This window comes from Plasmodium vinckei (assembly GCF_900681995.1).
Source record: "Plasmodium vinckei vinckei genome assembly, chromosome: PVVCY_08".
In the NCBI taxonomy this organism is placed as follows: Eukaryota; Apicomplexa; class Aconoidasida; order Haemosporida; family Plasmodiidae; genus Plasmodium; species Plasmodium vinckei.
The window spans coordinates 240,019-267,108 of NC_051300.1; the positions used below are offsets into that span (position 1 = coordinate 240,019).

Consider the following 27,090-nt stretch of genomic DNA (forward strand, 5'->3'; position numbering starts at 1 on the left):
ACTTATTTTCTTTTCTTTTGAATACTTCAATTGTATATTAATACTAATTACATACCAAGCAAATGGATACCATTAATGTTTTAAAAGATGGAGAAAATATGAATAAGCCTAATTACTCAAATAACTATGATACAAATAGTTACCCGGCAGAGGTAAATACTGACATGTTTAAAAGAGAATATACTCATAGTGACATTAAAAACACAAATTTATATCAAACAGTGAATATGATTGATGATATACATCAAAAAAAAATTAATATTAATCCAAGTGAAAACAAAAAAATGTCTTTGTTAAAGGAAAAATATGTTTACCAAAATTTAGAAACAAATAATAAGAAAAATGAAAATTATCCTTCAAATATATATCTTAATAATAATGATATGAATATATCAAGTAGTGCTAATAATACCCATATAAACGATTATGGGGCACGAATAAAACTATCTAACATTGAATCTACGATAAAAAAAAAAGATATTTCTAACAATTCAGATATAGTAAAAAATTTATTTGATGCAAATAAATTTAGAATTCAAAAAGTGAGCGAAGCTAATGTAGCTAATAATAATAACAGTAACAATGCTAAAGATAACGGGGCTAAGAAAAATTTAACAAGTATTTTGCCATTTGATAAAATGGTAGAAGAATGTGATATCAGCAATTTAATGTCTACAAATCAGTTCAAAGATTTATATAGACATCATAATATGTATGTTGATAAAAATTATCAAACAGACTCTAATAATGTAATTTTTTTAAATGCTTATAATGAGAGCAAAAATATTACTCAAATAGACGCATCACATTTATCGAAGGAAAATATTTCATTAAATAAAGGTTATGATAATTATATAAATAATAGAAACACTCCTAATACTAACGAAATGATAAATGGTGAAGAACATTATGCAAAAAATAGAACTAATGTGAATGATATCCCATTTAATGGCGATCATAATTATAATAATTTTTACGACGAAAATCAAAATACTACTAATTTTAATAACACTAAAAACTCGAAACCTACAAATGTTTATACTGAGGATGATGAAAATAACATACAAAATAATTTGTTTGAAGTTTATGATTATAAAAAAAATAAAAAAATAATTTATTATAATGTAAAAAATCATTATAATCCATATAATGAAGTAAAGAAAAAAGAAACAAGCAACCAAAATATATATGATAATAAAATATACGAAAATGATATATATGATTATTTATTACAACAATATGAAACAAATTATAAAAATATAATGGAACGTAAATTTTCTACTTCTAATAAAAGTTCTACAAATGAACAAAATGAATTCATTTTAAACGGAGCAAATTTAAAAAAAAAATTTTCAAGAATCTTTCAAAATTTAGGTATTACTAGTACTGACAACAAAAAAATCGATACACTTTCACAATATAATGATCAAAACACTAATGAAAGTATAAATTACAATGATTATAAAAATATAATCAAAGATGAAAAAAATAATCCATATACAAATCCTTCAACTCTCAATATTAATAGCGATTTCAACGATCATAATATGTCTGATATTACTCCTCTTTGCGAAGAAAATCGTGATACTTATTTTCGAAGTGGTAAAAGTTTTGATTTATCCAATGATAGTTCTATGGATATATTTAAAAATACAAAAGAAATATATACGGAAAAACCAATGTTACTCTTGAATTACGTTAAAGAGGATGCTGTCTACTCTCGAGATTTTAAAAGTAAAATAGAAAAAAAAAAAACTAATGATGAAGATATTCTAAAAATGAATAAGGGAATTAAAAAAAAATTAAAAAAAATGAAATATGATAACACTGTTGTTATTAGTAATATAGGCAGAAAAATAGGATCGACCACTTTTTCTAATCAAATAATTTCTGATACTCCTACTATATCCAATGATGAAGCATATTTTACCCTAAATCATAATGAAGAAAAAAATTGTATATATTCTTATATTGTATCTAGCGGAAATCAAATAAATTATGTTTATTTAGATTATGATAAATTATCAAAAAATGTAGATACACCAAACATAAATGATAACACTAGCAATATTAGCAGTAATGAAACATTAGACAAAGAAATGTTAATTAATAATAAAACTGATATGGCAAAAAAAGACAATAGTCATAATATAAACAAGTTATTAACATTTTCATTCTATTTTTCAAACATAATAATAATTCATATCGATAGTCAAAATTGCTTAGAAATCTTTTATCTGTTATCAGATTATTATGATATTATTAAAAATATTCAAAATGATATAAAATATAGGAAGGAAAAAAAACAAAATATTTTAGAAGAAAAAAAAAAAAAAAGTAAAATAAGTAATAATCGAAATAGCAATGATGAAGAAAAAAATAGTAAACTAGCAGATAATAATGATCAAACAAAGGGACCAAAATATTCAAAATTCGATTCTTATGCTACCAAATCTTCTTTAGATGTTCCATCGATATCTCTTATAGAGGCAGGATTGAAGGAAAAAATTGATGAAAACAATAGCGATAGTAATAGTAAAGAAGATAGTATCATATTTGATAACGATGAAGAAAATAAACAAAATGAAGGATTCCAAGTTCCACATTTCTTCTTCGTTTTAAGAGATGTAAATGAAAATGAACTTTCAAAATTTAAAGATGAAAATAAAGATAAAATAAATCGTTCGCATAGTGAAAACACATCCAATTTTACTGAGAAAACTGAATCAAGCAATGATAATTATGCTCAAAATTATTTTAACTTTTTAATAAACAAAATAAAAAATAATAATACCAAAAAAAAAGTGAAATATTTATTAAAATTTTTAGGAAAAAAGAGCCTCTTTCTTTTCCCTTCTATGTGTAAGAATAACAATAATGATGAAACCGAGATAAATGCACAATATATGTCTGAATTAAAAAATTTAAAAAAAGAATTATATATACAAGGAAGAAGTATAGACAATATGCATAAGCATGATGGAAAATATATGTATAAATATTTAAATATGCTAATTTATACAACAAATAATAACATTTTTTATAGTCCTAATCATATTAAAAAAAAAATCGAACGCTTTGAAAATAAAATATTATACAATATTTTAACAGATAATTTTTTGCTTCATATTCGAAATAAAATAGAAAACAAATTACCTATGAAACCAAATTTATTTTTAACATTAATTAATCAAATAAAAATAGAATTTCTTGCAACTTTTGATAAATTTTCTATAGGAAATACAGAAATCAAAAATAGATATAAAACTCAATTATGCAACAATATCGATATTATCATATTAAAAGCTTATAAGGAAAATATAGCATATAGCTGTTTTACCTTTTATAATTTAATAGACAATAAAATTAATGAATTAAATATTTATGAAAATATAAATAAAAAATATTATAAAAATTTTGATCGCCTACGTAAAGATATTAACAAGCTAAACAAACAAGGTATAGACAATCTTATATATAATGAAATTCTTAGTATAAAAAAAGAAGAAATGTTTACACATTTTATTAATGTATACTATGATGGTAATATTTCACCTTCAAGAGAAGAAGTTGATGATAAATCAGATTATGATTCATCTTTTCCAAATTTACAAAAGGCCAATTTAAAAAAAAAACATGCATATATAAATTATCAATCTGATAATACTATTGATTCAGTAGAATATAATAAAAAAATTACCAAAAAAAAAAGTAATTCATATAATAATGCGGGACTAGAAAAAAGACGCTCTAATATTAGCAGAAGCATTTCAAATAAACCAAGCAATAAGCATAAAAGTTTAAACGATCAAAATAACGATATAAATACCTTACGTAAAGGTAACAGATCAAACTCAAATAATTTTTCAATAAGTAAAAATATGTCTATTAATTTAGATATATTATTGAAAAAATACAACCGACGACATTCACAAAATAGCTCAAAGCCATTATTACAAAAAAAAAATAAATCAGATATTGAACTAGATAATAACCAGAAAAAAAATAATTATAGAAAATATAAAACTGACGGAAATATTAATATTCATTCAAATCATATCAGAAAATATATGACCACTAATGATTATTTAAAAAATATTGATCTTTATGTTAATAAAAAAAAAAATACAACAGACTTGAATAAATCAAAAAATAAACAACCAAAAAGAAGAAATACAGAAAATTACGGAAAAAAGAAAATCAGCTTTAATGAAAATAATATATTAAAAAACTCTAAAACTTTTGGAGAAGACAAAAAAAATATTTTTAAAGATGAATATTTTGGTGATCAATTTTATCCTTTTGAGAAAGCAAATGAGGACAATCTCAATAGTAATAGTAACAGTGATAACAGTAATATAGGCAATAATAAATTTGAAATTAAAATTGAAAATAAGAATGCTAGTAATGCTGATGCAAAGAAGAAGAAAACGATAAGTTGCCTTCCAATGAACAAGAAAAAGTAATAACACTTTTCTTTCTATGCTTTTTATAATTTCCTTCATATTATCTTTGCACCGTTTTAACATTTTATTAATATTAATCAAAAAGATTATGCTTAGCTTTATAATTATGAAAAATGCAAAATATAGAATCTGAACTGTATCACATATATGTGTATGTTTTTTTTTATTATTTTTTCAGTCTTTTTTAGTTTTTGCAAATATGAAAAACTTTCATTGTTATAATAAATATATTATTATGCTTATTTTTGAATTATATAATTGGCCTTGCAATTTTTTTTGTTTCTATTTTATTTTTCGCCGTATTTTATTATTCCCATTGAAATATGGCGCATATATGAACCATAAAGATAATAAATATTCGTCTAATAAAATATCAATAGTTCTTTCTTTTTTTTATAACCACATTTTATTATCAACATAATAAATTTATATTGATATCGTTTCGCTTTTACTAATACAGATGCACATATATATGCAAACATTTCTGTATAAAGTATTGCCCTATTAAATAATGCCAACATATTTAACCAAAAAATTTATTTAAAAAATATAACAAATGTTAAATGAGTGAAAAAAATAATATAATAAAATGTTTCAAAAAAATCATTAATAATGTATTTTTGCCATTTTTAGTATGGCAATAGAAAAAACAAGTAATATTTTTTGTTTTCCTTTCGTACACCTTTCTACAAAGAACCATGCATTTTACTCCATTCATCATAGTCAAAGACATTTTTATAAGATGTATTAACTTGTGACATGGCTTTTATAAAATCGTCATATTTAATTGCTCTAAATATGGAAGTATTAGGAATATTTTGTATTCCATTATATTGTTCTACTGCATCATCATATACATATTCATAACATTTAGAACATAAATGATATATATCACTACCATTCCAATTATCTAACTTTTGTGATATATTATCTAATTCTTCTTCAGTCATTTGAAACCCTGAGTGTGTATGCTTAGATATAATATATCGTATTTGATCTTTTCTTGCTTGCAAATCTGGCAATGGTATATAAACTCTTTTATTAAATCTTCTTAAAGCTGCATCATCTATCATATCAGGCCTATTTGTAGCTCCGATAATGACAATAATAGCATCTTTTTTGGTATTTATCCCATCAATCATTTGTAATAATTGGTTTTTAATTCGGATAGTTGTATCATCTTCATCTTTTTTTCTCATACCTAATATAGAATCTATTTCATCAAAAAATAAAATCGAAGGATTATCAACTTCTGCACATTTAAATAAGCTTGTGACTATTTTTTCAGTTTCACCTATATATTTACTGAATAGTGACGATGCGTTTACATTATAAAATGAGCACCGGCAATAAGATGCTACCCATTTAGCTATCATTGTTTTACCAGTTCCTGGTGGACCAAATAATAATATTCCTTTAGCTGCTCTATTTAAACCAGTAAATAAATCTGGTCTTAATATAACATTAACAATTTTATCTTTTATTATTTTTTTTATATCATATAAACCAATAATATCTGATTCCATTATTTTTTCATTAGCATCCATTTTCATACTTAATGCATATCTTATTATATTTGCATCTAATCCTTGATCGGTTAAATGCATGTATTGTTCAGGTATATCATCGAATTCATCTTTCAAGTTTTCTGAATTTTTTTTATGGTTTTTTTTCTTTAGATCCTCCTTTTTATCCCTCATATGATTACTATCACTTCTCGACAAATGTCTATTTCTTTTTTTCGAATTGATATAATTAAAAGCTTCAATTGCTTCTTCATTATCTTCATCTTTTCTTTTTACTAATACATCAAAAGCATTCGAAAATCCTGATTTTTTTTTCTTTACAGAATTATTTGGAATACTATCTGATGATTCATCAGAAATATATTGTTTTGATCTATCTTTCTTTATAGAATTGCTATTAACTTTTTCAATAGGATTAGATTGGATATTATGTTTCTTTTTTCGTAACTTTAACCTTTTCGGAGTATATATTTCATCATTACTTTCTTCAGATAATGCTTTTTCACCATGTTTGTATTGGCTAGCCATACTATCACATTTGTTAATTTGGTTCTCTCCATTTTCTCTATTTATGCTACCATTTTTTGAATATTGGCAAGTGCAATTACTATTTAAATTTATGTTGTAATCTGTTTTTACAGTATTTTCCTCCAAATTTTTATAATTATAAAGTTTAACAAATAATGGATCGAAATTCATAAAATCTTTTATATTTACACAACATGTTCCACTAATAAAATTATAATTTTTTTTGATCGTTTTTTCATCAATATAGTCTATTTCATTCTTTGCTAAATTTTGTACTATTTCATTATAAACATCATTTTCTTCATTGTTATCAAAAATGTTAATGTGTGTATTTATTAATGGGAATTTACTTGGATTTACTTCATTTTTATTATCACTACTTTTATATTCGTCCCATATTTCGTTTATTAAAATATTTTGAAAGCATTCCTTTTCTTTGTTATGTATTTTATTATATATTAATTCCATTCCGCTGTTATTTAGTCCACTAGCTTTCTCTGTTTCATTCATATTCTTTTTCGATGATTTTACCAAACTTGAGAGTTATACTTCTTATATCGAATAAGATCATATTCCAACTATACAATTTCTGTTTGGATAACTTAGGAACTACGTGAATGCCATATGTGTATATTCACGTTTTTATTTATTTATTTACTTATTTTATATTTTTGTGTTTTCTTTCTATGTTTTTTTGGCATTGGGAAAAAATATAGCTAGCTATATATTTTTTTATACACTATTAAAAAAACAAACCTTTTGAAATATATATAATTAATTCGATAAATTTGACCAAAAAAAATAAAATGTATAAAACAGAATTGGAAAACCTTATTAAGATAGTTCATATATATATATTGCGTGGAATATTTTTTTACGTCAATTTGCAGGCAAATACAGTTGTATATCATTTATGTGCTTGCAGAATATTTTCATGTGTAAAATAGCCCTTCCAATAGTATATAAAAAATATATATCTATTATTGATATAAATACAAAGTTATCAATAATAATGTGATAATAAATTGATAATTATTTTAAAAAAACGTAATATTTTGAGTTAGGAGTGATTAAAAAAAATGCATAAATATTGAAAATGCAAGAAATAAAATATCTAGAGAATTAAAAATGTACAAATTAAAGCATAAATAACATAAATTAATAAAACATCATGATATCTAATAATTAAAAAGAATAAACAATTTAATTCTAATAAAATATATACATATCTCTTTATATGTATAGTTTTCAGCTAAATTAAGGACGAATATAAATATATATTTTATAAAAATTGCAAAAACACAGAGTAAAAAAAACGATGCCAAAATATAGAAAATATATATATTATTTAATTATTGTCCTTAACTGCACAAAAAAAAACAAAAACAACAAAAAAAAATTATACCAAAAGACAACGGAATTATAAAACGATACAAATTATATAGGTGCTGTAAGAAAATACTTATAAAACTAATAAATATACATATATACGTCAGAGTCCTCATTAATAAAAGTATATACTTTGTTTACTATTACATATTCGTCTGCATATTCTTCAATACCGACTTCATCATCATTTAACGGTCTAATAACGTTATTATTTATGTAAGTGTTACGATATCTTGAAGTTAAAATCGATGTATTTAAAGCATCATTATTATTACCATTATATAAATATTCCATATTTTGTCCAGTTTCAAAAGTACTAAAAAATTTTCGCCGGTGAAATATATTATTATGATAATATTTATTAAAAATAAAAAATGGCTTTTGTAAACTATCAAGGGATCTATTCTTCATAAAAATGAATGAGGTATTGTTTGGATTCGCTAAAGGCCCATTTTGGGTATTATTTCTATAACCGTTTATTAATTGAAGTAATGGCTTTCTTTTTAAATTCCTCTTTAACTCATTTTCCTCTTCTCTTTTAAATATATAAAGTAATGGGGTAAACTTTTTTTTTATAATATCAAAATTTTCAAACTCTTTCATTTTGTCGGAAGTTTCTCTTTTAATGTACTCGATTCCGACAACCACTATAGCTGTTATTTGCGCCGCTATTTCTATTATGGCTTCTAATACTGCTAGCGCTATTATTACTATAGCTACAAATAGAGCTATAGATTCGATTACTTCTACTGCACCTATTGCTGCTACACAACTATTTCTATTACTTGTTGTAAGGAATTCTATATTTTTATCCTTTTTTCAGTTTTATTTCTGTGTGCAGGTGGAAGTGCTAGCTTGCCCTTTTTTTGGATTCCACTATATTTCCAGATGATCAATATTTCTGAAAAATGAAGGGAGTAGGACTAACCATAAAAGAACAAGTGATTATACTGTCATGCGTAGTTAAATACATATCACTCCCTCTATACAAGGTATAACAAATAATTCATCAATTTATTAAAACGTTAAAACCTATACACAAAGTTTAACGAAAAAAGGATAACTTATAATGCATTTATTTAAATACAATTCTTCTAAAAATTATTAGAATAACTTAAAACTTAAAACTTATGGACATAAAAAAGGTTAGTAAATAAATAAAATATATATACGCATAATGCTGCTATATATATAAGATTATTTTTCTACATTTTTTTAAAGTTGTTTTAATATTATTCTTTTCTTTAGTATATTGTACATATCAAATATGTACAATTATGATATCTATATAAGGTTTACATGTATATAAATTTAAATTAAAAAACAATAACAAAAAATCTATAAATCTACATATCTTCCCATTTTTTTTTAAAAAGGAAAAGATTAATTTAATTAAAAAAATTTAATTCTATTATAGAAATATATATAACACAAATTATTTTATATATTACTATTCTAATGACAATTTTTTTTATTTTTTCTTATAGATAAATCATACAATATATTATGTATAATTTTTACATAATTAAATTCTTAGTTAAAGTTTATTAAAAATAAAAATAATAAATACTCCAAAAAAGAAATATTAGAACAAAATTAATATATATAATATAGGTAATCTTTTATTTTTTTTAAATCGATGTTATTCATATAAGCACTTTTTTTATTTATATATAGCGAATATGTATAACATCATACTAATATTAAATATAAATAATCCGTTCTAGAAAAAAAAGGCTAATCAAAAGTTTAATTTTATACTACCAAATTAAGATCATATTGGTTAATTTTCTATATATTATTTTTTAAAAACAAATGAATTCTAAAGAAAATATTGAATTTATTGAATTTGTTAAATTGGTAAATTTGTTATAGTTATAATTATAATGCGATTAAAATATTTAAATGGAATAAGGTCAATTTTTTTATATTTTTCTGCTAATATTTAAAAAAAAAATTACCCCACCCTTTGCATTTAAGCACGATAATTCAAAGTCCTATTATATACAATAATTCCATATATATTTCTATTAATTTTTTATAACACTTAAAAGATTTATTAAACTAAGCTTATGTTTATATCCATTTTTAAGTCATAACTTTTGAGACAATTTACCACGAAAATATTCATGACTGAAGTAATAGTTACAACATGATAAAAAAAAAAATGAAGGTTTGTCCATTAAATAAAATAAATAAAAACATATATAAATATAAGGTGGCAGTCTATTCATTTTCTTCGCATTAATTAAAAAATATAAAATTATTACTGGTTGTCCATATTAACATATTTAAACCCCAAGCAACTGTAAATATATATCCTATCGAATATGTTATATTATTTTTGTTCAATGAAATAAAATTGAGTTGTACTTATACGATGGAATATTGTTCTTATATTAGTACGAAGGGAAACAATATATATACTGTATATAAATATATACGTATTTTAAAATATGTTTTCTTCTTGATATCTTTAAATTTAGTATTTTTGTAATTCTACATTTTTTACTATGCAAGGAAGTTGCAAAATTTTAGTTAATACGAAAAAAGAGAAAAAAAAATATATATTATATATGTTTTATTTCAACCTCAGAACATTGTTATTATTATTTTTTTAATATTAGTATGGGGCAAAAAAAAACATTAAACGCGCTCCAATAATTTCGTTGTTTTGTGCAAACTAGAAAACAATATTTTTTGCATTAAGGAAAATAAAAAAATATATAATATTAAGTATGTATATATATATATATATATTTACCTTGTAAAACGTATGCATAAGTTATTTTTTCAGACTCTGTTTTAAATGTTTATAATAAAAAGAATGATAAATAAATCGAGAATAATTAAAATTAACGAGATATGATTATATATAGCGTTTAAAAAAATAAGACTTTTTTTATGTTTAAAATTATGGAATATAAGCACATTTAAAAGTATGTTACTACTTGTATAGTAGGTTTTAAAGGCATAAAACATATAATTTTCCAAAGGTTTGCGTAAATATAAAATGTTACATATATAATGTATCATTTTTTTTTAATGCAAATGCTTTCCCTCCATAATCGTGATATCTCTTCCGTTATTTGTTATTTAATTAATTTATATATTTTTATTATAATTTTTTTAACATATTCTTTCATGTTTTACGTTATTTTTTAATGCAAAGTGGGGGTAAATAATGTCGATGTTTAAAGGAATGCTCATCAGGTCCGCTGAAAAAAAGGGGCCTGATATTAACTCAAGTAATAGTAAAGAAAATATTTCCAACACCTCAAAAATCAAAAGGAAAGAAAGTTATACAGATAAAAATCTTACAAATTTAGAAAAGAAAAACACAAATAATTATAAAAAAGAAATATATGGTGATTTAAACGATTTATCACTAAACTATTCTACCGATACGAAAAATGAAAATAACAATGTAATAAACTTAATTAACCGTAGTAATAACAATGATAATAATCAAAAACAAATAATAAATGACAATCCTTATACTTACGATAAAAGCTTAATCACATTAAATGAAGATATCTATGATGAATTAAATAAAATAGACGGCTTTATTACCACATGTAATTTGAAAAATGATGATGCCGGAAATTTATATGAAGGTATCACAGATTTACATAAGATTAAGCACAATGGAAAAGTTAGTAACAAAATTGAGAACATAGAAAACGAATTATACTCTGCATACTATTCACCAAATGGAAATAATGTGGAAAAAGAAAAAAAAAGAGAGTTTTCTGAAAATATAAACAATGAAATATATTTACACGAATTAAATAATAGTTATCCTAGTGACTATACTATTAATATTGAAAATAAAAAAAAGAACATAAGCTTAATTTTAGATTGTGTTCAAAATATATTTAAAAGTACCAACCATTGGGATGCTAATAATTTAAAGCGGTTATTAGATTTTTTAGGAATGTTTAATAATAAGAATGAAAATATGTTGATTGTTGCATATTATTTTACTTATCATTCTTATATTAACAGAAAGTTTTTGGACTTCAAACGTGTGTATAATTATGACTTACTTATTTATAAATTATTACTAAATATTAATAAAATAAAAAAAAAGCGAAAAAAATGTAAAGAAAAAGAAAGGATACTTATTATAAATGAAAAATTAGACACTGCACATGTTATGCAAAAAAAAATAACTAATTATAATTTGATTATTGCTAAAATCGAAAATAAAATTATAGAATTATTTGAAATAAAAAAAAATATATATAATAATAGCTATCTGTTGAAATACTATGTTCATAATTTGTTTAAAATTATTGTTCGTAATATATACATAAATAAAAAAGAAGAAAAAAAAAAACGGAAAAAAATACTTCAAGAAAAAAAAAGTGAAATTCAAAATCAAGAATCTAAGCTTATAGAAAAAGAAAACGAAATAAAAAAAGAAGAACAAAATATACATGAACACAATGAACAAATAGAAAAAGACCAAATCGCTATAAATGAAGATGCTAAACAAATATCTGAAAAATACGATAAACAATTAAACACCATAGATGACCAAATAAATGATATTAATATTGATATTAAAGAATTAGAAAAACAAATTGAATTAAAAAAAAAGGAAAAGGAAAAGGTTATGCAAATTAAAGCACAAATCGAAAAAGAAAAAGACGAAGAACTAAAAAATATATCAAAAAAACAATCAGAAATAAATACTTCAATAAATTTTATTAAAAATACACAAGACCTTTTAAATGAAAAAAAAAGTAATATTATAAATGAAAAAAATCAAATACAAATAAATTCTCAAAATTTATTAGCTCAATATCAATCATGTTATCAAAAAGGGCATTCTACTAATTCATTAATTTCAAGCATCAATAAAATAATTCAAATACTTGATGAAGACAAAATCGATTTGTTTTTTACTCAATCTAATTGTGAACAAGAGGAAAAAGAATTCTCTAGTAATATGTCTGAGTCTGATGACCAAAAAATATCATGTGACAATACCGTCTTAGAAAACAATGATAATACAAACACAAATAAGAACGAAATATGTAGAGATAGCCACACAAATGACGAAGTAAAAACGAATGAAAAAGATGGAGAATTGAAAAAAGAAAATGTAAAATCAAACCTTCTATATATATTAAAAAATATATATGTATTAAAAAAAAATATATTTGAATTAGAAAAAAATAGTAAAAATATTAATGAGCAAAAAAAAAAACTTATGATTGATATTAGTCAATATAAATGTGATATAGAAAATATAAATATTAAAAAGGAAAATTTTAAAAATAAAAAAAAAATATTACTTAAAAACAAAATGCTTAATGAGATTAAAAATATTATAAAAGACTATGATGAATTATTACAAACAGAAGAAATAATTTTAAAACAGGTAGAAAATTCAAAAAATGAGTTGGCTGTTTTAAAAAAAGATCATCTTTTAAGTAATGAGGAAAAAGAAAAATTGAAAAAAAAATTATTTATGTTAGAAAAAAAATTAATAAAATTAGAAACATTATACTTCAAACATATATTAAGTAATAAAGTTTTTCAAAAAACAAATCCAGAGATAGTTTCAAATGAAGGGGTAGTAGATGAAACTGAAAAAACCTCACAAAGCGAAATACACCAAACAGTAGAAGAGACAAAAATCAAAACAGACGATGTTGCTTTTATATTTTCCGACGATTCAGAAACCGAAGAGGAAGATTTTGAGGCCAAAAATGCACTCATGCAAATTGTGCGTCAAATGGAGGAGGCATATATGGGAACCACAGTAAACGAGTTGAATAACATTAGTCTGGCAAATGACGACTTGGAAAATGACGACCTGGAAAATGAAGACCTAACAAATGATGACCTGACAAGTGATGGCCTAGAAAATAATGAAGAAGTAAGCAATGGCAAAGACGATGAATTGAAGGACCACGAATTAATTGATGAAACAACCGATGTGCTATTAAAAGAAATGGATATTAATTTATTGGAAAAAAATTATGATAACATTCCAAAAGATAACAATCCTCACATAAATCGTGATGATAGCAAAATGACAAATGTAATAAAAAATGTTAATACTGAAGAAAAAACAAGTTTTCAAGAAATATTTAAAAAATATACAAATATTTATTGTGTTAATGAAAACATAGATTATAGTTTATTAGAAAATGAAATAGATAATTTTGAGAATTCCATAATAAAAGAAGAAAATAATTTAAAAAGAAAAAAATTAGTCATTTTAAGCAAAAAAAAAAATGTATTAAAAAAATATTATGAATATAATTCGGATAATAGCGAAGATGAAATAAATATTTAATTATACTCCCTGAAAATTCACATATCTATATGGATAGAGCACCCTTTGAGCGGTTTCTATTGCATATATACGAAGGTATATGTCTATATTTTCACAGTACATACTATTATTTAAACTACTATCTCTATTGCCCCAAACTATATGAATATGATTTCTCGGTAATATATATTTATTTATATTTAAAATTCCAAGCCAACCAAACAATAAGGTGTAGAAAATTTTGTATAATTGAGAATAAAAATATGTCAATTTGCCAATCATAAGAAATAAATAGACAAAAAACAAATGAAAAATTAAATATCAATAAATATCTACATAATATGTATATATATTGATAATTTTTTTTTGTGTTATTTCATATCTTTCAATTTATAATTTTTCAGTTTTCTTTTTTTTTTTTATTTATACCATTTTAATACAATGAATGTATGTTTTTTTGTGTAGTAGAAATCGAAAAAAAAATGTGCATATATTTTCGCATCCCAATTATTTACGTCATTTATATAGTATTAATTATTATTTACGCATTTATCAATTTATCTATTATTTGTTAGTATTTATTCATCTTTCATTAATATATGCTTATAATTATTATTATTTATTTGTACAAAATTTTTCCTATTTATAACTCGTTATTCTATTATTTTTATTTTTTTGTGCACACATAATGCTCATATGTATATTTTTTTCAAGCTTTATGAATGATAGTTTATGAACAAACCCAAAATATAAAAATATAAAATATATATATTATTATTAAAATAAATAGATTAATAATAAAATGAATAAATGAATCAAATACCAATGAGAGGGTAAAGTGTATATATATTCATGTCTAAAATCCTATTCCAATTTTATTTGGAAAACGTTTACTAACCATTTTAAAATAACACATCGAATTTTATTGGATTGTCATTCTCAAGCCTAATTAGACATTTATTATTCCTCTCTGTTTTGTATATATTCAAAAATATAATACCAAATTAAATAAATCAAACACGCAAAATACCATTAAAATCAATATATACTTTTTATTTAGCACCAATTTATTAAATACTTACATATACCCTTTTTCTCCTTTTTCAAATATGCTCATGTATAATGTCGACAAATAAATTAAAAAGTAGCATATTACTTAAATTACAAAGTATGAATGTAGAAAATACAAAGGAAGAAAATAATAACAGTGGCGTGAAAAAACAAAATACTGTTAATATCCTTAAAAAGAAAACGAATATTCAAACTGAGAAAATCACGTCTGATAATATTGTGGAAAAAGATAGTGAAAAAATTATAAAAAAAAAAATAGTTAAAAAAGTTAAACAGCAGGCTACCGATACAACATCCTCATTAGCATTGAAGAAAACACAAAACAATGATAACAACTATGAGAATAATAAAATAAGTAATAAAACCACTATTATAAAAAAAGTATTGACTACTCAAAAAAAGAAAAATGATCAATCAAACAAAACAAATACATTAAATAATGGAAGCAATGACAGTAGTAATAATTATGATGATCGTGATGATAATTCATTTGTAAATCAAATGCACGAAGAAAACGAACTACTCAATTCAATAATAGAGAGAAAAGAACTTGGTAATTCAAATGAGGTAAAAACAGTTCCCAAAAAAAAAAAAAAAATTATTATTATAAAAAAAAAAGTAATTCCTGATAAACCTCAAAATGAAGATAATACAATCATACTATCCTCAATTATCCCTAAAAATAGTAATGAATTATCAATAAAAAAACAACAACAAAATGAAACCAAGCCTATAGACAATACAAATTTAATAAGAATGGAAAATGAAATAGAAAATCAGAAAAAGAAATTGGAAATGTTAAAAGAAAAACACCAATATGAAATAAAAACTATGAAAGAAAAAAGAAAAATAGAAGAAGACAAATTAAATTCATACATAAATAATTTAAACAATAAAATAAATACTGAAACAGATGAAAAAGATAAATTAAAAGAAATAAATATTGATTTAAAAAATTCAATATTTGAAATAGAACAAAAAATAAACATATTAGAAACCGAAATAAATGAACAAAAAGAATTATATAATCTTTTAGAAGAAAAATATAAAACACTCGAAAAAGAAAATGAATTAATCTTAGAACAAAATGAACAAAATTGTATTAAAATTGAAAACTTAGAAGAGAATAAATTAATATTGGAAAAACAACTAGAGGAAAAAGATCTTCTTATAAAAAAAAAAGATGATACTATAATTAAATATATCAAAGAAATTGAAAATTATAAATCTGTACTAAGGAACAAAGGAGAAATGACTATAATGTCTAACAATACAAATAATATTGATAAAAATATGTCAGAAAAACATAAAAATAAAACTGAATACATAAATAAATTAAATAAAGAAAAAAAAGAATTAATATATGCTTTTAAAAAGCAATTAGATTTAATAGTTATACTAAAAAAACAAATAAACCTATTGGAAAATAACAAAATATTAAACATAACATCAAATGAATTTAAAAAAATTATACAGGAATAATTACACGTGTGTGCTTTGTCTTGTTTATATTACCCTCATCTCTTATTAAAATTTTTTAAAATAAAACCAACCAAATAAATGAAAATTATTCGAATACCTTAAATTTTTATTAATATTTCTTTCTTTGTGCAGTTGGCATTAATACATGTATATTTATTTTTTTCTTTTATTAATCAAATAAATCGTTATAAATGTGTTGCCCCAAAAGATATAAATACCATTCAATGTTCTATATGGGCTATACACATGCATACATAGAGATGTGTATATATATACCTGTATGTGCATGCCTATTAGTTATCTATTATTATTTATAATATTAAATGAACAATAATAATTATTATTAAAAAAGTTAAACAAATATTTTATGACTTTAAAAAAAATATAAACATTTACACATGTATCATAATGTATGAATATCTACACCCAAGCGTAAACACAAAAATATCATGTGCATGACACAAACAAGTTAAAAGGGAATTTACATGAACATAAATTCATTTATAGCATTAAACTATAAATGTTTAAATAAATAAAATCATTAAATTTTTATTAATTAATAATCATACAAATATGTATATATTTATAATATTCTTATATATGAAACCGAAAAACAAAATTATATGTTTAAAGATTTTACGATTGTTGTATTTTGTTATTCAATACTTTCTTAGTTATGTCACACCATCGTATGATTAATTCACTATTTTATTTTTATTTAATAAGAAGGCACATATACTAATTTCTCGTATGTCCTTTTCTGTAATAGTTACTTTTCCGGCTATCATCAGATCTATCTTCATCATATTTATTGTCATTATATTTACTACTATGACTATATTTTTTCTTATTATCATATTTCCTATCATTATGCTTATAATTGCCTTTACTGCTATCGTATTTTTTACTTTCATATTTATAATTTTTTTTTTTTTTATCATCACCGCTACTATAGCTACTTTCCCTACGATTTTTATAAGAGTTAGTAGACTCACTTCTTGAATGTGAAGATGTACGGCGCTTTTTATGTGTGTGACTTTTTTTTGGCATATCTTTGTTATTATTATAATTTCTTGTAGAATTTTCAGTTTGTGATTTGGAGTTTTTTTCCTCATTATCTGCATTTTTATCATGGGTATATATATGTATATTCCATAACTATATGCTTATTTTTTTTATTAAATTGTATATTTATTTTTTACTTTAACTAAACAAAATATTCACATAAAACACAAATTTATCTTACTTGGTAGTTTTCTTTTCTTTCTACGTCCAAATTCATCAAATTCCTCATCTTCTGAATCGTGGGCTCTTCTTTCATTATTACCTTGGATATCATAATGTCCTCCTCCCTTTCCTGTTCTTATTTCTTTATTTGGTTTAAAATCATTTAATTTTTTTGTATATTTACTTTTACCACATATGTTACATTTTTCTCGTTTAGCCCAGTTTATGTTACCACAATCATCACATTTCCAATCATTCGTCTTAAACAATATCTGCTTAGGGTTTTTTTTTACTAAAAAATTTTCCAACAATCACGCAAAATGTTAATATATTGTAAAAAATAAAATAAAGTAAAATAAAATACTATGTACATATTACTCGTTTTCTTTGGCCTGACTCGATTGCATTGGCTGCAATACATTCTCTTGTAAGAGTTGGCATGTCGACATCTTTAAAAATAAAGTTAGTTAAATTTTTTAACATATTTACCCGTGATATTTTTATACAAAAAAAAGTAAAACGAAGATATTTTATATCTTCATATATATAATATTCGTGTAATAACTATTATATATGTATATACAAAAACCAAGCATGCATATATTTCTTATCGGATATTTTTATTTCATTCTTTTGTTCTCTTTATTTCCCTCATTTTTCATTCCATTCTTCTCATTTATTTATAAAGAAAATATACTATTTCCTTTAAAAAATTGTGTTCATTTTTTAAAAGATAATAAAAAAAGGAACAAAAGAATGGAAATAGAAAAAATAGAGAAATAAATGAGAAACAAGAACAAAATTGATAGAAGACATTTTACTTTTCATCTGTGCATATCCAATCCTCTGAATCCCTTTTATCTGTAAGAAGTTGAAACGATAAAGTATTCGAAATAAGCATCCTTTTTATACATTCTTATTAAATTGAAGTAATGTGTAACAATCAAACTTCCAATTTATATGCATGTCTTTTTAAAAAAATTCATTAACGATGCTATAAATCTAACTAAAACCATGAGTATATATATATTATTATGTCAATTTTTTTTAGTATGTTTAGTTAACCTGAATATCTATGGTCTTCCATATTGTAAGTTATATACTCTCCTTGATTTGTTCTTTTAAACTTTTCTATAAATATTATATTTGTTTGTATCCTTAACTATTTTAAAAATTATTTTTCGATTTTTAGCTATTATTTTATAATCATTATAAAATATAGCTACGATAATCTTCATGCAAACATATTTATTTTATGTACTTATATATATGTTAATCTATTTAAATTTCTTATATTTTTATTAATACGTAACTATACCTATATATATAAGCAAAAAAAGAACATAACCTTTAACAAATTACATTGTGAAAAATACCTATATATAAAAACATATTTTTAGTACCATATTTTTTACCATAAAAATTATCATTCAATATATTTTATTATTGCAAATATTTAATTTATATAATATTTTGTTCGAATTTTCAATCAGAAAAATTATATTTTGCTATATGTATAATCTAATTTTGATAATGGTATTATAGCATATACATACTTATGCATATATCACAATTAAAGGTTGAAATAATATTATACTAAAGATTATTGTTTGTGGTATTTTTATATTAATGACTTATTAAAATCAGCAATTTCATATTATATTATTTTCGTTTTTCTTTGTTTCCATTTTGGAAATAAAAAATAAAAATTTTCAAAATGGCTTTCGGGTGCCAGATTTATGTAAACAAAATAGGAAAAATGTGAAAAGGTTATCTATGCATATATAAAACAAAAAAATAATAATAAAATAAAAAATGTATAAAAATAATAAAATGAAACACGCAAAGTCGAAAAACAAAGCAAAATAAAACAATTGTATTAATAATAATAAATTAAATGGCTGGAATTGAAAAAATGGAAAAGAACCCTGACCTTCATCCATATATATACATTATAATAACGGAATTAAAAATTAATAATATTCTTTATCTCATCACATTGAAAGGGCCAATGCATAAAAATTATGCTTCATATAAACCATGAAAATTCATTTTTCCATAAAAATGACACTACACTATAATGTGTAATATATATATGCCCTTAATTTTATAGGAATTAGTTTTTCTTCTCAACCGTATTATATATATTTTCACCCACACCAGTTAAATCGAAATGATCATTATTATCTTCAATCTAAAAAAATAAAAAATTACAAATGAATTATAAAATACATGAACAAATATAATATATAGACAGGGGGTATATATTGTGGAATATTATACACCTCGTATAATTATGGGCGTGATTTTTTTTCTTTGTTTTTACACTTTTGTTTTTTATTACCTTAATTTGTTTCTTCTTTATATATCTTTGAATGTATAAATTTGACCCTTTAACTTGCTTTAAACTGAAAGAATGCTTATTCAGCATTTTTTTGTTTGACAAATTTAAGTTTCTCTCATTATGTTCTCGAAGAAGTTGCATATCAACTATCTCGCCTTTTAAATAATCACAAAGGGTATTGTTATAATAATGCATGTATCTATCCTTCCAATAAAAGTAAAGCCTACAAAAAAAGAAAAAAGCATATACAAAATTGTCATTCTTTCTAGATTAAGACATCCTTTCAGTTTATTCATAAAAAAGTTATATAAATTTTAATAAAAAGAAATTTATACATATATATAAATATATTACGTTCGAGTCCATTTTCGAAAAATGGATCTGGGGAATAGCAGATTGTATTCGGTTTGGTCATCATCCAAATTTATGTCTTGCATATCATTATTTGTGTCATCGTAGTTTTTATATATATTGTTAGAATAATCAATATTTAGTTTATCCAATAATTCTTTTCTACTTTTTATGAGTTTTCTTTTGGCTACCTTTGATGCATATAACATTATTTTATTTTTATTATTTTCCCATTCATTTAAATGATTAATTTTATGATTTTTAAAATTTAAATATAATTCATCTAAGGTATTCCAGTCTATACCATAACTTGAACTATAACTCCACAAATTTTCAAGTCTCCTTTTATTTATTTCGATATTTTTTTTATCATATTCAAAATTATCATCCTGCTCATTTTTTTTCTTTTTTAATACAAACGGTTGTAATCGATGATTATATACCAAAGGATTGGGCCACAAAACATTTCTATCTGGGTAATTAAAGTTTTTATAGTTTGAGTTTAAATAATAAAAATCGTAATCTGAGGCATTTTGGTTATTGTTTGTGTTGGTATTATCATTATCACATTCGGTTTCTTCTTTCTTTTTTTCATCATTTGAATGATCAAGCGAATTTTCATTTTCCGATTCTATAAACATATTATTTATTACATTTTTTATCTGAGATTTTGTAACATTTCTTGGACTTGAACATTTTATTTTTAGTTTTATATCCATATTTTCCTTTTTTATGAACTTTAAAAGTTCAGCAGGACAATCATACGTATCTTTATTATCATCGTATATTTCGTAAAATGATTTGCAATATTTATCATCTTCGTCTTCATATTCCTCATTTTCATCTGCATCATCCTCTATTTTATTATCAGCAAAGAGATCACAATCTTTTCCATCGTCCTCTTTTAATTGATTTTTCAATATATCTTCGGGATTGCAATTATTTTCATCCGAATTTTCCACTGTATTTTTCACTTCTTCTTCATTGCCCTGTTCTTTTTCCGTTGCAGAAGTGTTATCATGTGTGGCATCAGAATGTACCAACCTTGATAAAATATATCCTGGTATTTCTTTTTTTTTTAACCTAATTATTTCATTTCTTTTAATATATTTTTCTGATGTGTGTATAAAATTCCTTTGCTTATTGTCCACTTGGCTACATTGGTTTTGAAAAATTGATATACATCTTTCATTATAAAAGAAAGCAGATTTTATGTTTTTAAAAAAATTAATATAATGATAGTCCTTCCTTGTTAAATTATTCATTTAAAAGCGCATGAGTATATAAATTATGCAATTGCAAAATTAATAGGAGTCAAACAAGTTGAGGACTAATACATTAATATATATGTATATATAGTATGTTTATATCCATGGATCCATTTTTCCCATATAATATGTTCATACATTTAATAGGAATAAAAATCCAAATTTGAAATTTTACATAAAAATATTTTTCTTAAAATAGAATAATTTATAGGAAAATATAATATTTCGCTTATACATTCAAATCCTATATACAAAAAATAAGAAACAACAGCACAACTATATTTTTTTTATTTATAAAAATACAGCTTTGAAGACGTCATAACACAATAAATGAGAAATATGCTTAATATATAAAAGAACAACTGAGGTATTTTAATTTATGTTTACAAACAGAAACGTTATAGAATATTTATAGCACGTGTAAACGTAGGTAGGATTCTTATATTCATTTTTTTATAACTCATTAGAGCCCCATATAGTCTCTATCTTTATTTTTTTCAACATACAAAGAAAGAATGAATAAAAAATAAATTAACACAATATTAACATAATAATGTGTTGAATATTTTCAAAATCATATATATTCTTGAAAAAATTAATATCCATTTCATATATTTACATTTGTTCGTTATTATTACGATATTACGTAACATTAAAATATAATAAATGTGTATTCCAAAAAAAATAAAAATTATATTAACGAAAAAAAAATGTAATTAAAAAATATAGAAAGCCATAAGGAAACACCGCCTAATATTATAAGAAAAATATGATAAACATTTTAAATACCATATATTCATGTACTTAAAAAATGGCAATTAATGGCATTTCCCAAAAGTATACATGGAAGTCATGTGGAAATATGAAGTTTAGAAAAAAAAAATGAAAAGCAAACTAAAAAATTAGGGCATATGCATAATATACATCTACAAACATATCCTCGAAAGCTCTTTTGTAAGCATATCCACCTTTTTCATAAAAATCAAGTTAAAGCTTTTGAAAATTCGTCTTTTAATACCATTAACAGTCTTGGGGCATAAAGATAATAAAAATAATTATTGTTTATAATATTTTTAGGTGAATTATCAGTATTTTTTAATGAACTATTCTTCATATTAGAAGAATTATTATTAGTACTACATTATTGCTATTTATGATGGTATATTCCAACACTGATAGTATTTACGATATTGTTTTGCACTATTAGTAGTGTACAACTATTTACTACTATTAAAATTTACGCTATGATTTAACATACTATATCATTAGTGCATTTTGGAATATCCATTGTTATATCATTAGAAGAAATATCTTCTTTTATGTTTTCATCTTTTATATTACCTGATTCTGAGTTCGATTTTTCGTCAAAAAGATTTTGATTATAATTATCCTGATCATTTTCATCTTTTACTAAATTTTCATTGGATTTGTTTTTCAGCTCATTCATTTTTTCGGTATTTTTCTTCTCGTCCTTTATGTCGGGTTTCTTCTTTTTTGCATTAAGCTTAGTAGAGTTGTCATTCATTTCTCTCTTTTTCCCTTTACCTTTAGCTTTTAATAGTTCTTTTTGGCTTTCTTCTATAATTAATTTTGTGCTTTTTTTTGTGCAAGTAGTGAAAAAGGTGTCAAGACGTCTCTGTGTTGTTACCTTTCGAGCTTTTAATAATCTGGTAATATAGTTTGTTACTCTAACTTCATTAAAATTATGTTCTTTAATTAAAAAGGTCTTTAATTCTTCGATTTTGGGTTCACACCAATCAATTTTTACTTCACTTTTTTCTAAAACTTTTGGATTAATAAATGATTGCCTAGCTTCTACATATTTAAAATTAGCGGGTACTTGGTATTTATTTTGGTCAATATTTTTAATAATATTCTCAATACAGTTATATTCTTTTATTAAATTATAAGCAGTTTTAGACCCTATACCTTTTATAGTATCACAATAATCACATCCACAAAGGATACAAAAATCTATAAATTCATCCATTGTTAATTTTAATCCTTTTAATACTTGTTCTAAGTTTATTTCGGTTAATATATATCCTCTTTTGCTAGAATTTTTATTTTTATTTTTATTTGACGACGCATTAGCATTTAAGTTTCTTATTAATATTTTTGTTCCAAAAACTAATGCATCTGCATCTTCAGTAGCAGTTGCATGAGCCATATCATATTTTGTTAAAAATGCACATTGTGCTTCAGCTTCACATGGACTTTCAATAACCGGTATTCCCATTAATGTTAATAATCTTTTTGCTTCTTCATTTTGTTTTTTTGTTACTCTTACTGTTCTTCCACTTTGTTTTTTTATTTCTTCTAAATTTCCTTCTTCTTTTGCTTTCAATAATAATTCTTCTGCTTTTTGCCTTTTCTCTCCTCTCTTTTCTAATTCTGAACCCTTTAATTCGGGTGGAGCTCCATCAAAAACATAAATTGGCTTTAATCCATTTTCCATTAATTTTATAGTTCTTGACATTAAACCAGATATGTGTGAAGTTGTTTCACCTGATTCGTTCATTAAATTCCCATATTGATCTCCATCTCTAATTGCTATTATAAATTGATACAAAGACATGGATGCGTCAATTGCTACTACTCTTCCCATTAAGTTTTCTATTTTTATCTCTTTAATCGCATTTGGAGCAGTGTCCGCGATGAATTTCGTTAATCCTTTAATTCCCATTTTGATTAAATTAATAAAAAGTCAGAGTGTAACTTGTCAAATGTTTTCAAAATTAGCCAAAAGGTGGTGATATTTTTAATATTTGCGATATTTTGAAAAATTTTTATCACAGTAAAAAATGTGTAAAAATAATAAAATCAATAAAAAAGAAAAGAAATGAACAGTAATATACATATTTTTACTGATATTCGAAAATATTTCCAATTCTCATTAACCCTTTCATTAATATATGCTATTTTAGCCTCTCATAAAAAAACAGAAAAACACATAATTGAATTCACTATTGCGTGGCTTTATTATTCTCTTGTTAAAAAAAAAAAAATAATAATTACTCCGAATATTTTCCGTATTTTATTTTAACTTGTCCATGCATCTTGATTGATATATATTTTTTCTCTTTTTAAATTAAAAATTGAAAAAAATAATATTTCTTAAACTTTCATCCAATAAAATTTATATATTTATCAATCCATATATATAATGTAATTTTTTATTAAAAAATATATATTAAAAAAAAATGTACATATGAAAGGATAAAGTATATAATTGATGAAAATATTTTAGTGATTATTTATTTTCCTCGAACCAACTAAATTGTAAATAAATAAACAAATGAATATGTATTAAAGCATATATATATTTATGCATATTACATCAAAATTTGCACTCACAATGGCTTATGTCACAAATACTAAAAATAAAATCATCCGTAATTTTCAAGCCTTTAAACTTAGCATTATTTTTTACGTTCAAATTATAAATTTTATGTTTTGTCTATATGAATAGATATAATTACACATCAATATTTTACTATTTCATTATCTTTCATTTCACTATTTTATTGTTTTAAGTTTTATTAACTCATTTATTGAATCATTTAATCATTTTTTCTAATTATAAAAAACGCGTATAAATAGTTCCATTCACCTTTTAGACAGTATTATAATATTACACATCATGCCGTAATATCTTTTATTTTCTTCTCTCCTTGTATATCCATATATAGAAAAAAGAAACACATATGAGCATTTTCCATATGATTAAAATACACATAAAAATATATATATAACTCCCCTTTATTTCTTATTTATGTTTTATAAATTTCAAAATAATGATTTTTTTGCTCATATTTTTTAATGCGAAAAACAAAATGGTAAGCGCCATTATAATGGCAACCAAGCCTACAGCAAAATCATTTATTTAAATATTATTAAGGAAGAAAATGTATTATCAAAAGAACAAAAGAAAAAAAAATAAATTCATATATCGCCACCATTTTTAACATCCACATAAGGAAGATGTATGTTGAATATTTCGATAAGTATTCACATTACGAATATTTTCTAAATCTATCCTTCTTTATATATCTTTCTTAAAACCATTTGTTAACAGAATAAAATAATAATAATTTTCATGGCTTCTCATGTTTTTTCCTATTTAATAAACTACACACAAATATGCAATGCCTTAAATCTTAAGCAAATTTGTATTGCTTCATCAAGCTTATAAACAAATAGATGAATGCTCATTTTATTTTCTATGCAAAATATTTATAATTTTTATTGTGTTTTTGTTAAAATTTTACAAATCATGCATGTATTCATAGATATCTTTGTACACTTTTAAAATATTCATGTAAAATAAATATATGATCTAGTATTCAAAAATGCTTACCAACTTATGTAAGCTGATCTCATGCATATATAAATATTTTTTTATTTTTGGTACCTTAAAAGAATAGCCTTACCATTTAATAACCATAATATTTGAGAAATGTTTGGAATAATAAATGTAATATAAATATATAATGCGCATAGACACAAATACACATATATATGATTGTGTTTTTTTAAAGTACCTATTTGGAATTTATAAAATAATTTCATTAATGTTATTGAACATTTTAATTTTCTGATGCATTAAATACCAATTAAATAAATATAATAACTCACTTTTTTATTATATATTTACCCCCTTTTATCTCTGAGACAATTTTTATATAGTAAAAGTTAAAACCTTGATAAATATATAATTTGTATTTTAGCTAAATCAACAAAATTATTTATATAATAATATGCCTACTAGCATAATAATATTTAATTAATTGGATACTTTTCGCTTTCATTTATATTTAAAATAATTTTTTTATTTAAAAAAAAACAGGTAGCTATATTTTTTCCACGGGATCTACACGTAAACAACAGCCAAATAATTTAGCTGTTTATGAAAAAAAAAATAATTAAAAGAGCCAAATGCAACAAAAAAAAAATTTAATTATAATATATTTTTTTATAAAAATATATATATTTATTTGTTTTAGGAATATTTTATTTTATAAATTTGATCCCTTTTTGGTGCAACTTATAATATCCATAAGCAACTTATTTATGTTGATATGTATTCCATTTGTTTTCATAATTATATGAATCATAATAGTTAACTCGAAAAAAAATGAGA

At 22.7% G+C, this 27,090-nt stretch overlaps 8 protein-coding genes across 8 annotated transcripts; 3 read left to right on the top strand and 5 right to left on the bottom strand.

The window, feature by feature from the left end:
* Positions 1-62: 62 nt before the first annotated feature.
* On the top strand, positions 63-4,466 carry PVVCY_0800570 (conserved Plasmodium protein, unknown function; the record flags this gene model as incomplete). Its single annotated transcript, XM_008626865.1, has 1 exon — positions 63-4,466. The coding sequence occupies one exon, from the start codon at positions 63-65 to the stop codon at positions 4,464-4,466; it is 4,404 nt and encodes a 1,467-aa protein (XP_008625087.1).
* A 686-nt stretch (positions 4,467-5,152) lies between these two features.
* On the bottom strand, positions 5,153-7,030 carry PVVCY_0800580 (AAA family ATPase, putative; the record flags this gene model as incomplete). The annotated part of the gene is made up of 1 exon (XM_008626866.1): positions 5,153-7,030. One exon carries the CDS (start codon positions 7,028-7,030, stop codon positions 5,153-5,155), a length of 1,878 nt encoding a protein of 625 aa, XP_008625088.1.
* A 960-nt stretch (positions 7,031-7,990) lies between these two features.
* Positions 7,991-8,512, bottom strand: PVVCY_0800590 (conserved Plasmodium protein, unknown function; the record flags this gene model as incomplete). The annotated part of the gene is made up of 1 exon (XM_008626867.1): positions 7,991-8,512. One exon carries the CDS (start codon positions 8,510-8,512, stop codon positions 7,991-7,993), a length of 522 nt encoding a protein of 173 aa, XP_008625089.1.
* A 2,581-nt stretch (positions 8,513-11,093) lies between these two features.
* On the top strand, positions 11,094-14,225 carry PVVCY_0800600 (conserved Plasmodium protein, unknown function; the record flags this gene model as incomplete). Its single annotated transcript, XM_008626868.1, has 1 exon — positions 11,094-14,225. The coding sequence occupies one exon, from the start codon at positions 11,094-11,096 to the stop codon at positions 14,223-14,225; it is 3,132 nt and encodes a 1,043-aa protein (XP_008625090.1).
* A 1,101-nt stretch (positions 14,226-15,326) lies between these two features.
* PVVCY_0800610 (conserved Plasmodium protein, unknown function) lies at positions 15,327-16,757 on the top strand (the record flags this gene model as incomplete). Its single annotated transcript, XM_008626869.1, has 1 exon — positions 15,327-16,757. One exon carries the CDS (start codon positions 15,327-15,329, stop codon positions 16,755-16,757), a length of 1,431 nt encoding a protein of 476 aa, XP_008625091.1.
* A 738-nt stretch (positions 16,758-17,495) lies between these two features.
* PVVCY_0800620 (zinc finger, RAN binding protein, putative) lies at positions 17,496-19,071 on the bottom strand (the record flags this gene model as incomplete). The annotated part of the gene is made up of 5 exons (XM_037634215.1): positions 17,496-17,875; positions 18,004-18,276; positions 18,363-18,433; positions 18,806-18,845; positions 19,050-19,071. 5 exons carry the CDS (start codon positions 19,069-19,071, stop codon positions 17,496-17,498), a joined length of 786 nt encoding a protein of 261 aa, XP_037490352.1.
* A 1,029-nt stretch (positions 19,072-20,100) lies between these two features.
* PVVCY_0800630 (conserved Plasmodium protein, unknown function) lies at positions 20,101-21,944 on the bottom strand (the record flags this gene model as incomplete). The annotated part of the gene is made up of 3 exons (XM_008626871.2): positions 20,101-20,178; positions 20,329-20,551; positions 20,683-21,944. 3 exons carry the CDS (start codon positions 21,942-21,944, stop codon positions 20,101-20,103), a joined length of 1,563 nt encoding a protein of 520 aa, XP_008625093.1.
* A 1,252-nt stretch (positions 21,945-23,196) lies between these two features.
* Positions 23,197-24,633, bottom strand: PVVCY_0800640 (flap endonuclease 1, putative; the record flags this gene model as incomplete). The annotated part of the gene is made up of 1 exon (XM_037634216.1): positions 23,197-24,633. One exon carries the CDS (start codon positions 24,631-24,633, stop codon positions 23,197-23,199), a length of 1,437 nt encoding a protein of 478 aa, XP_037490353.1.
* Between the last annotated feature and the right edge of the window lie 2,457 nt (positions 24,634-27,090).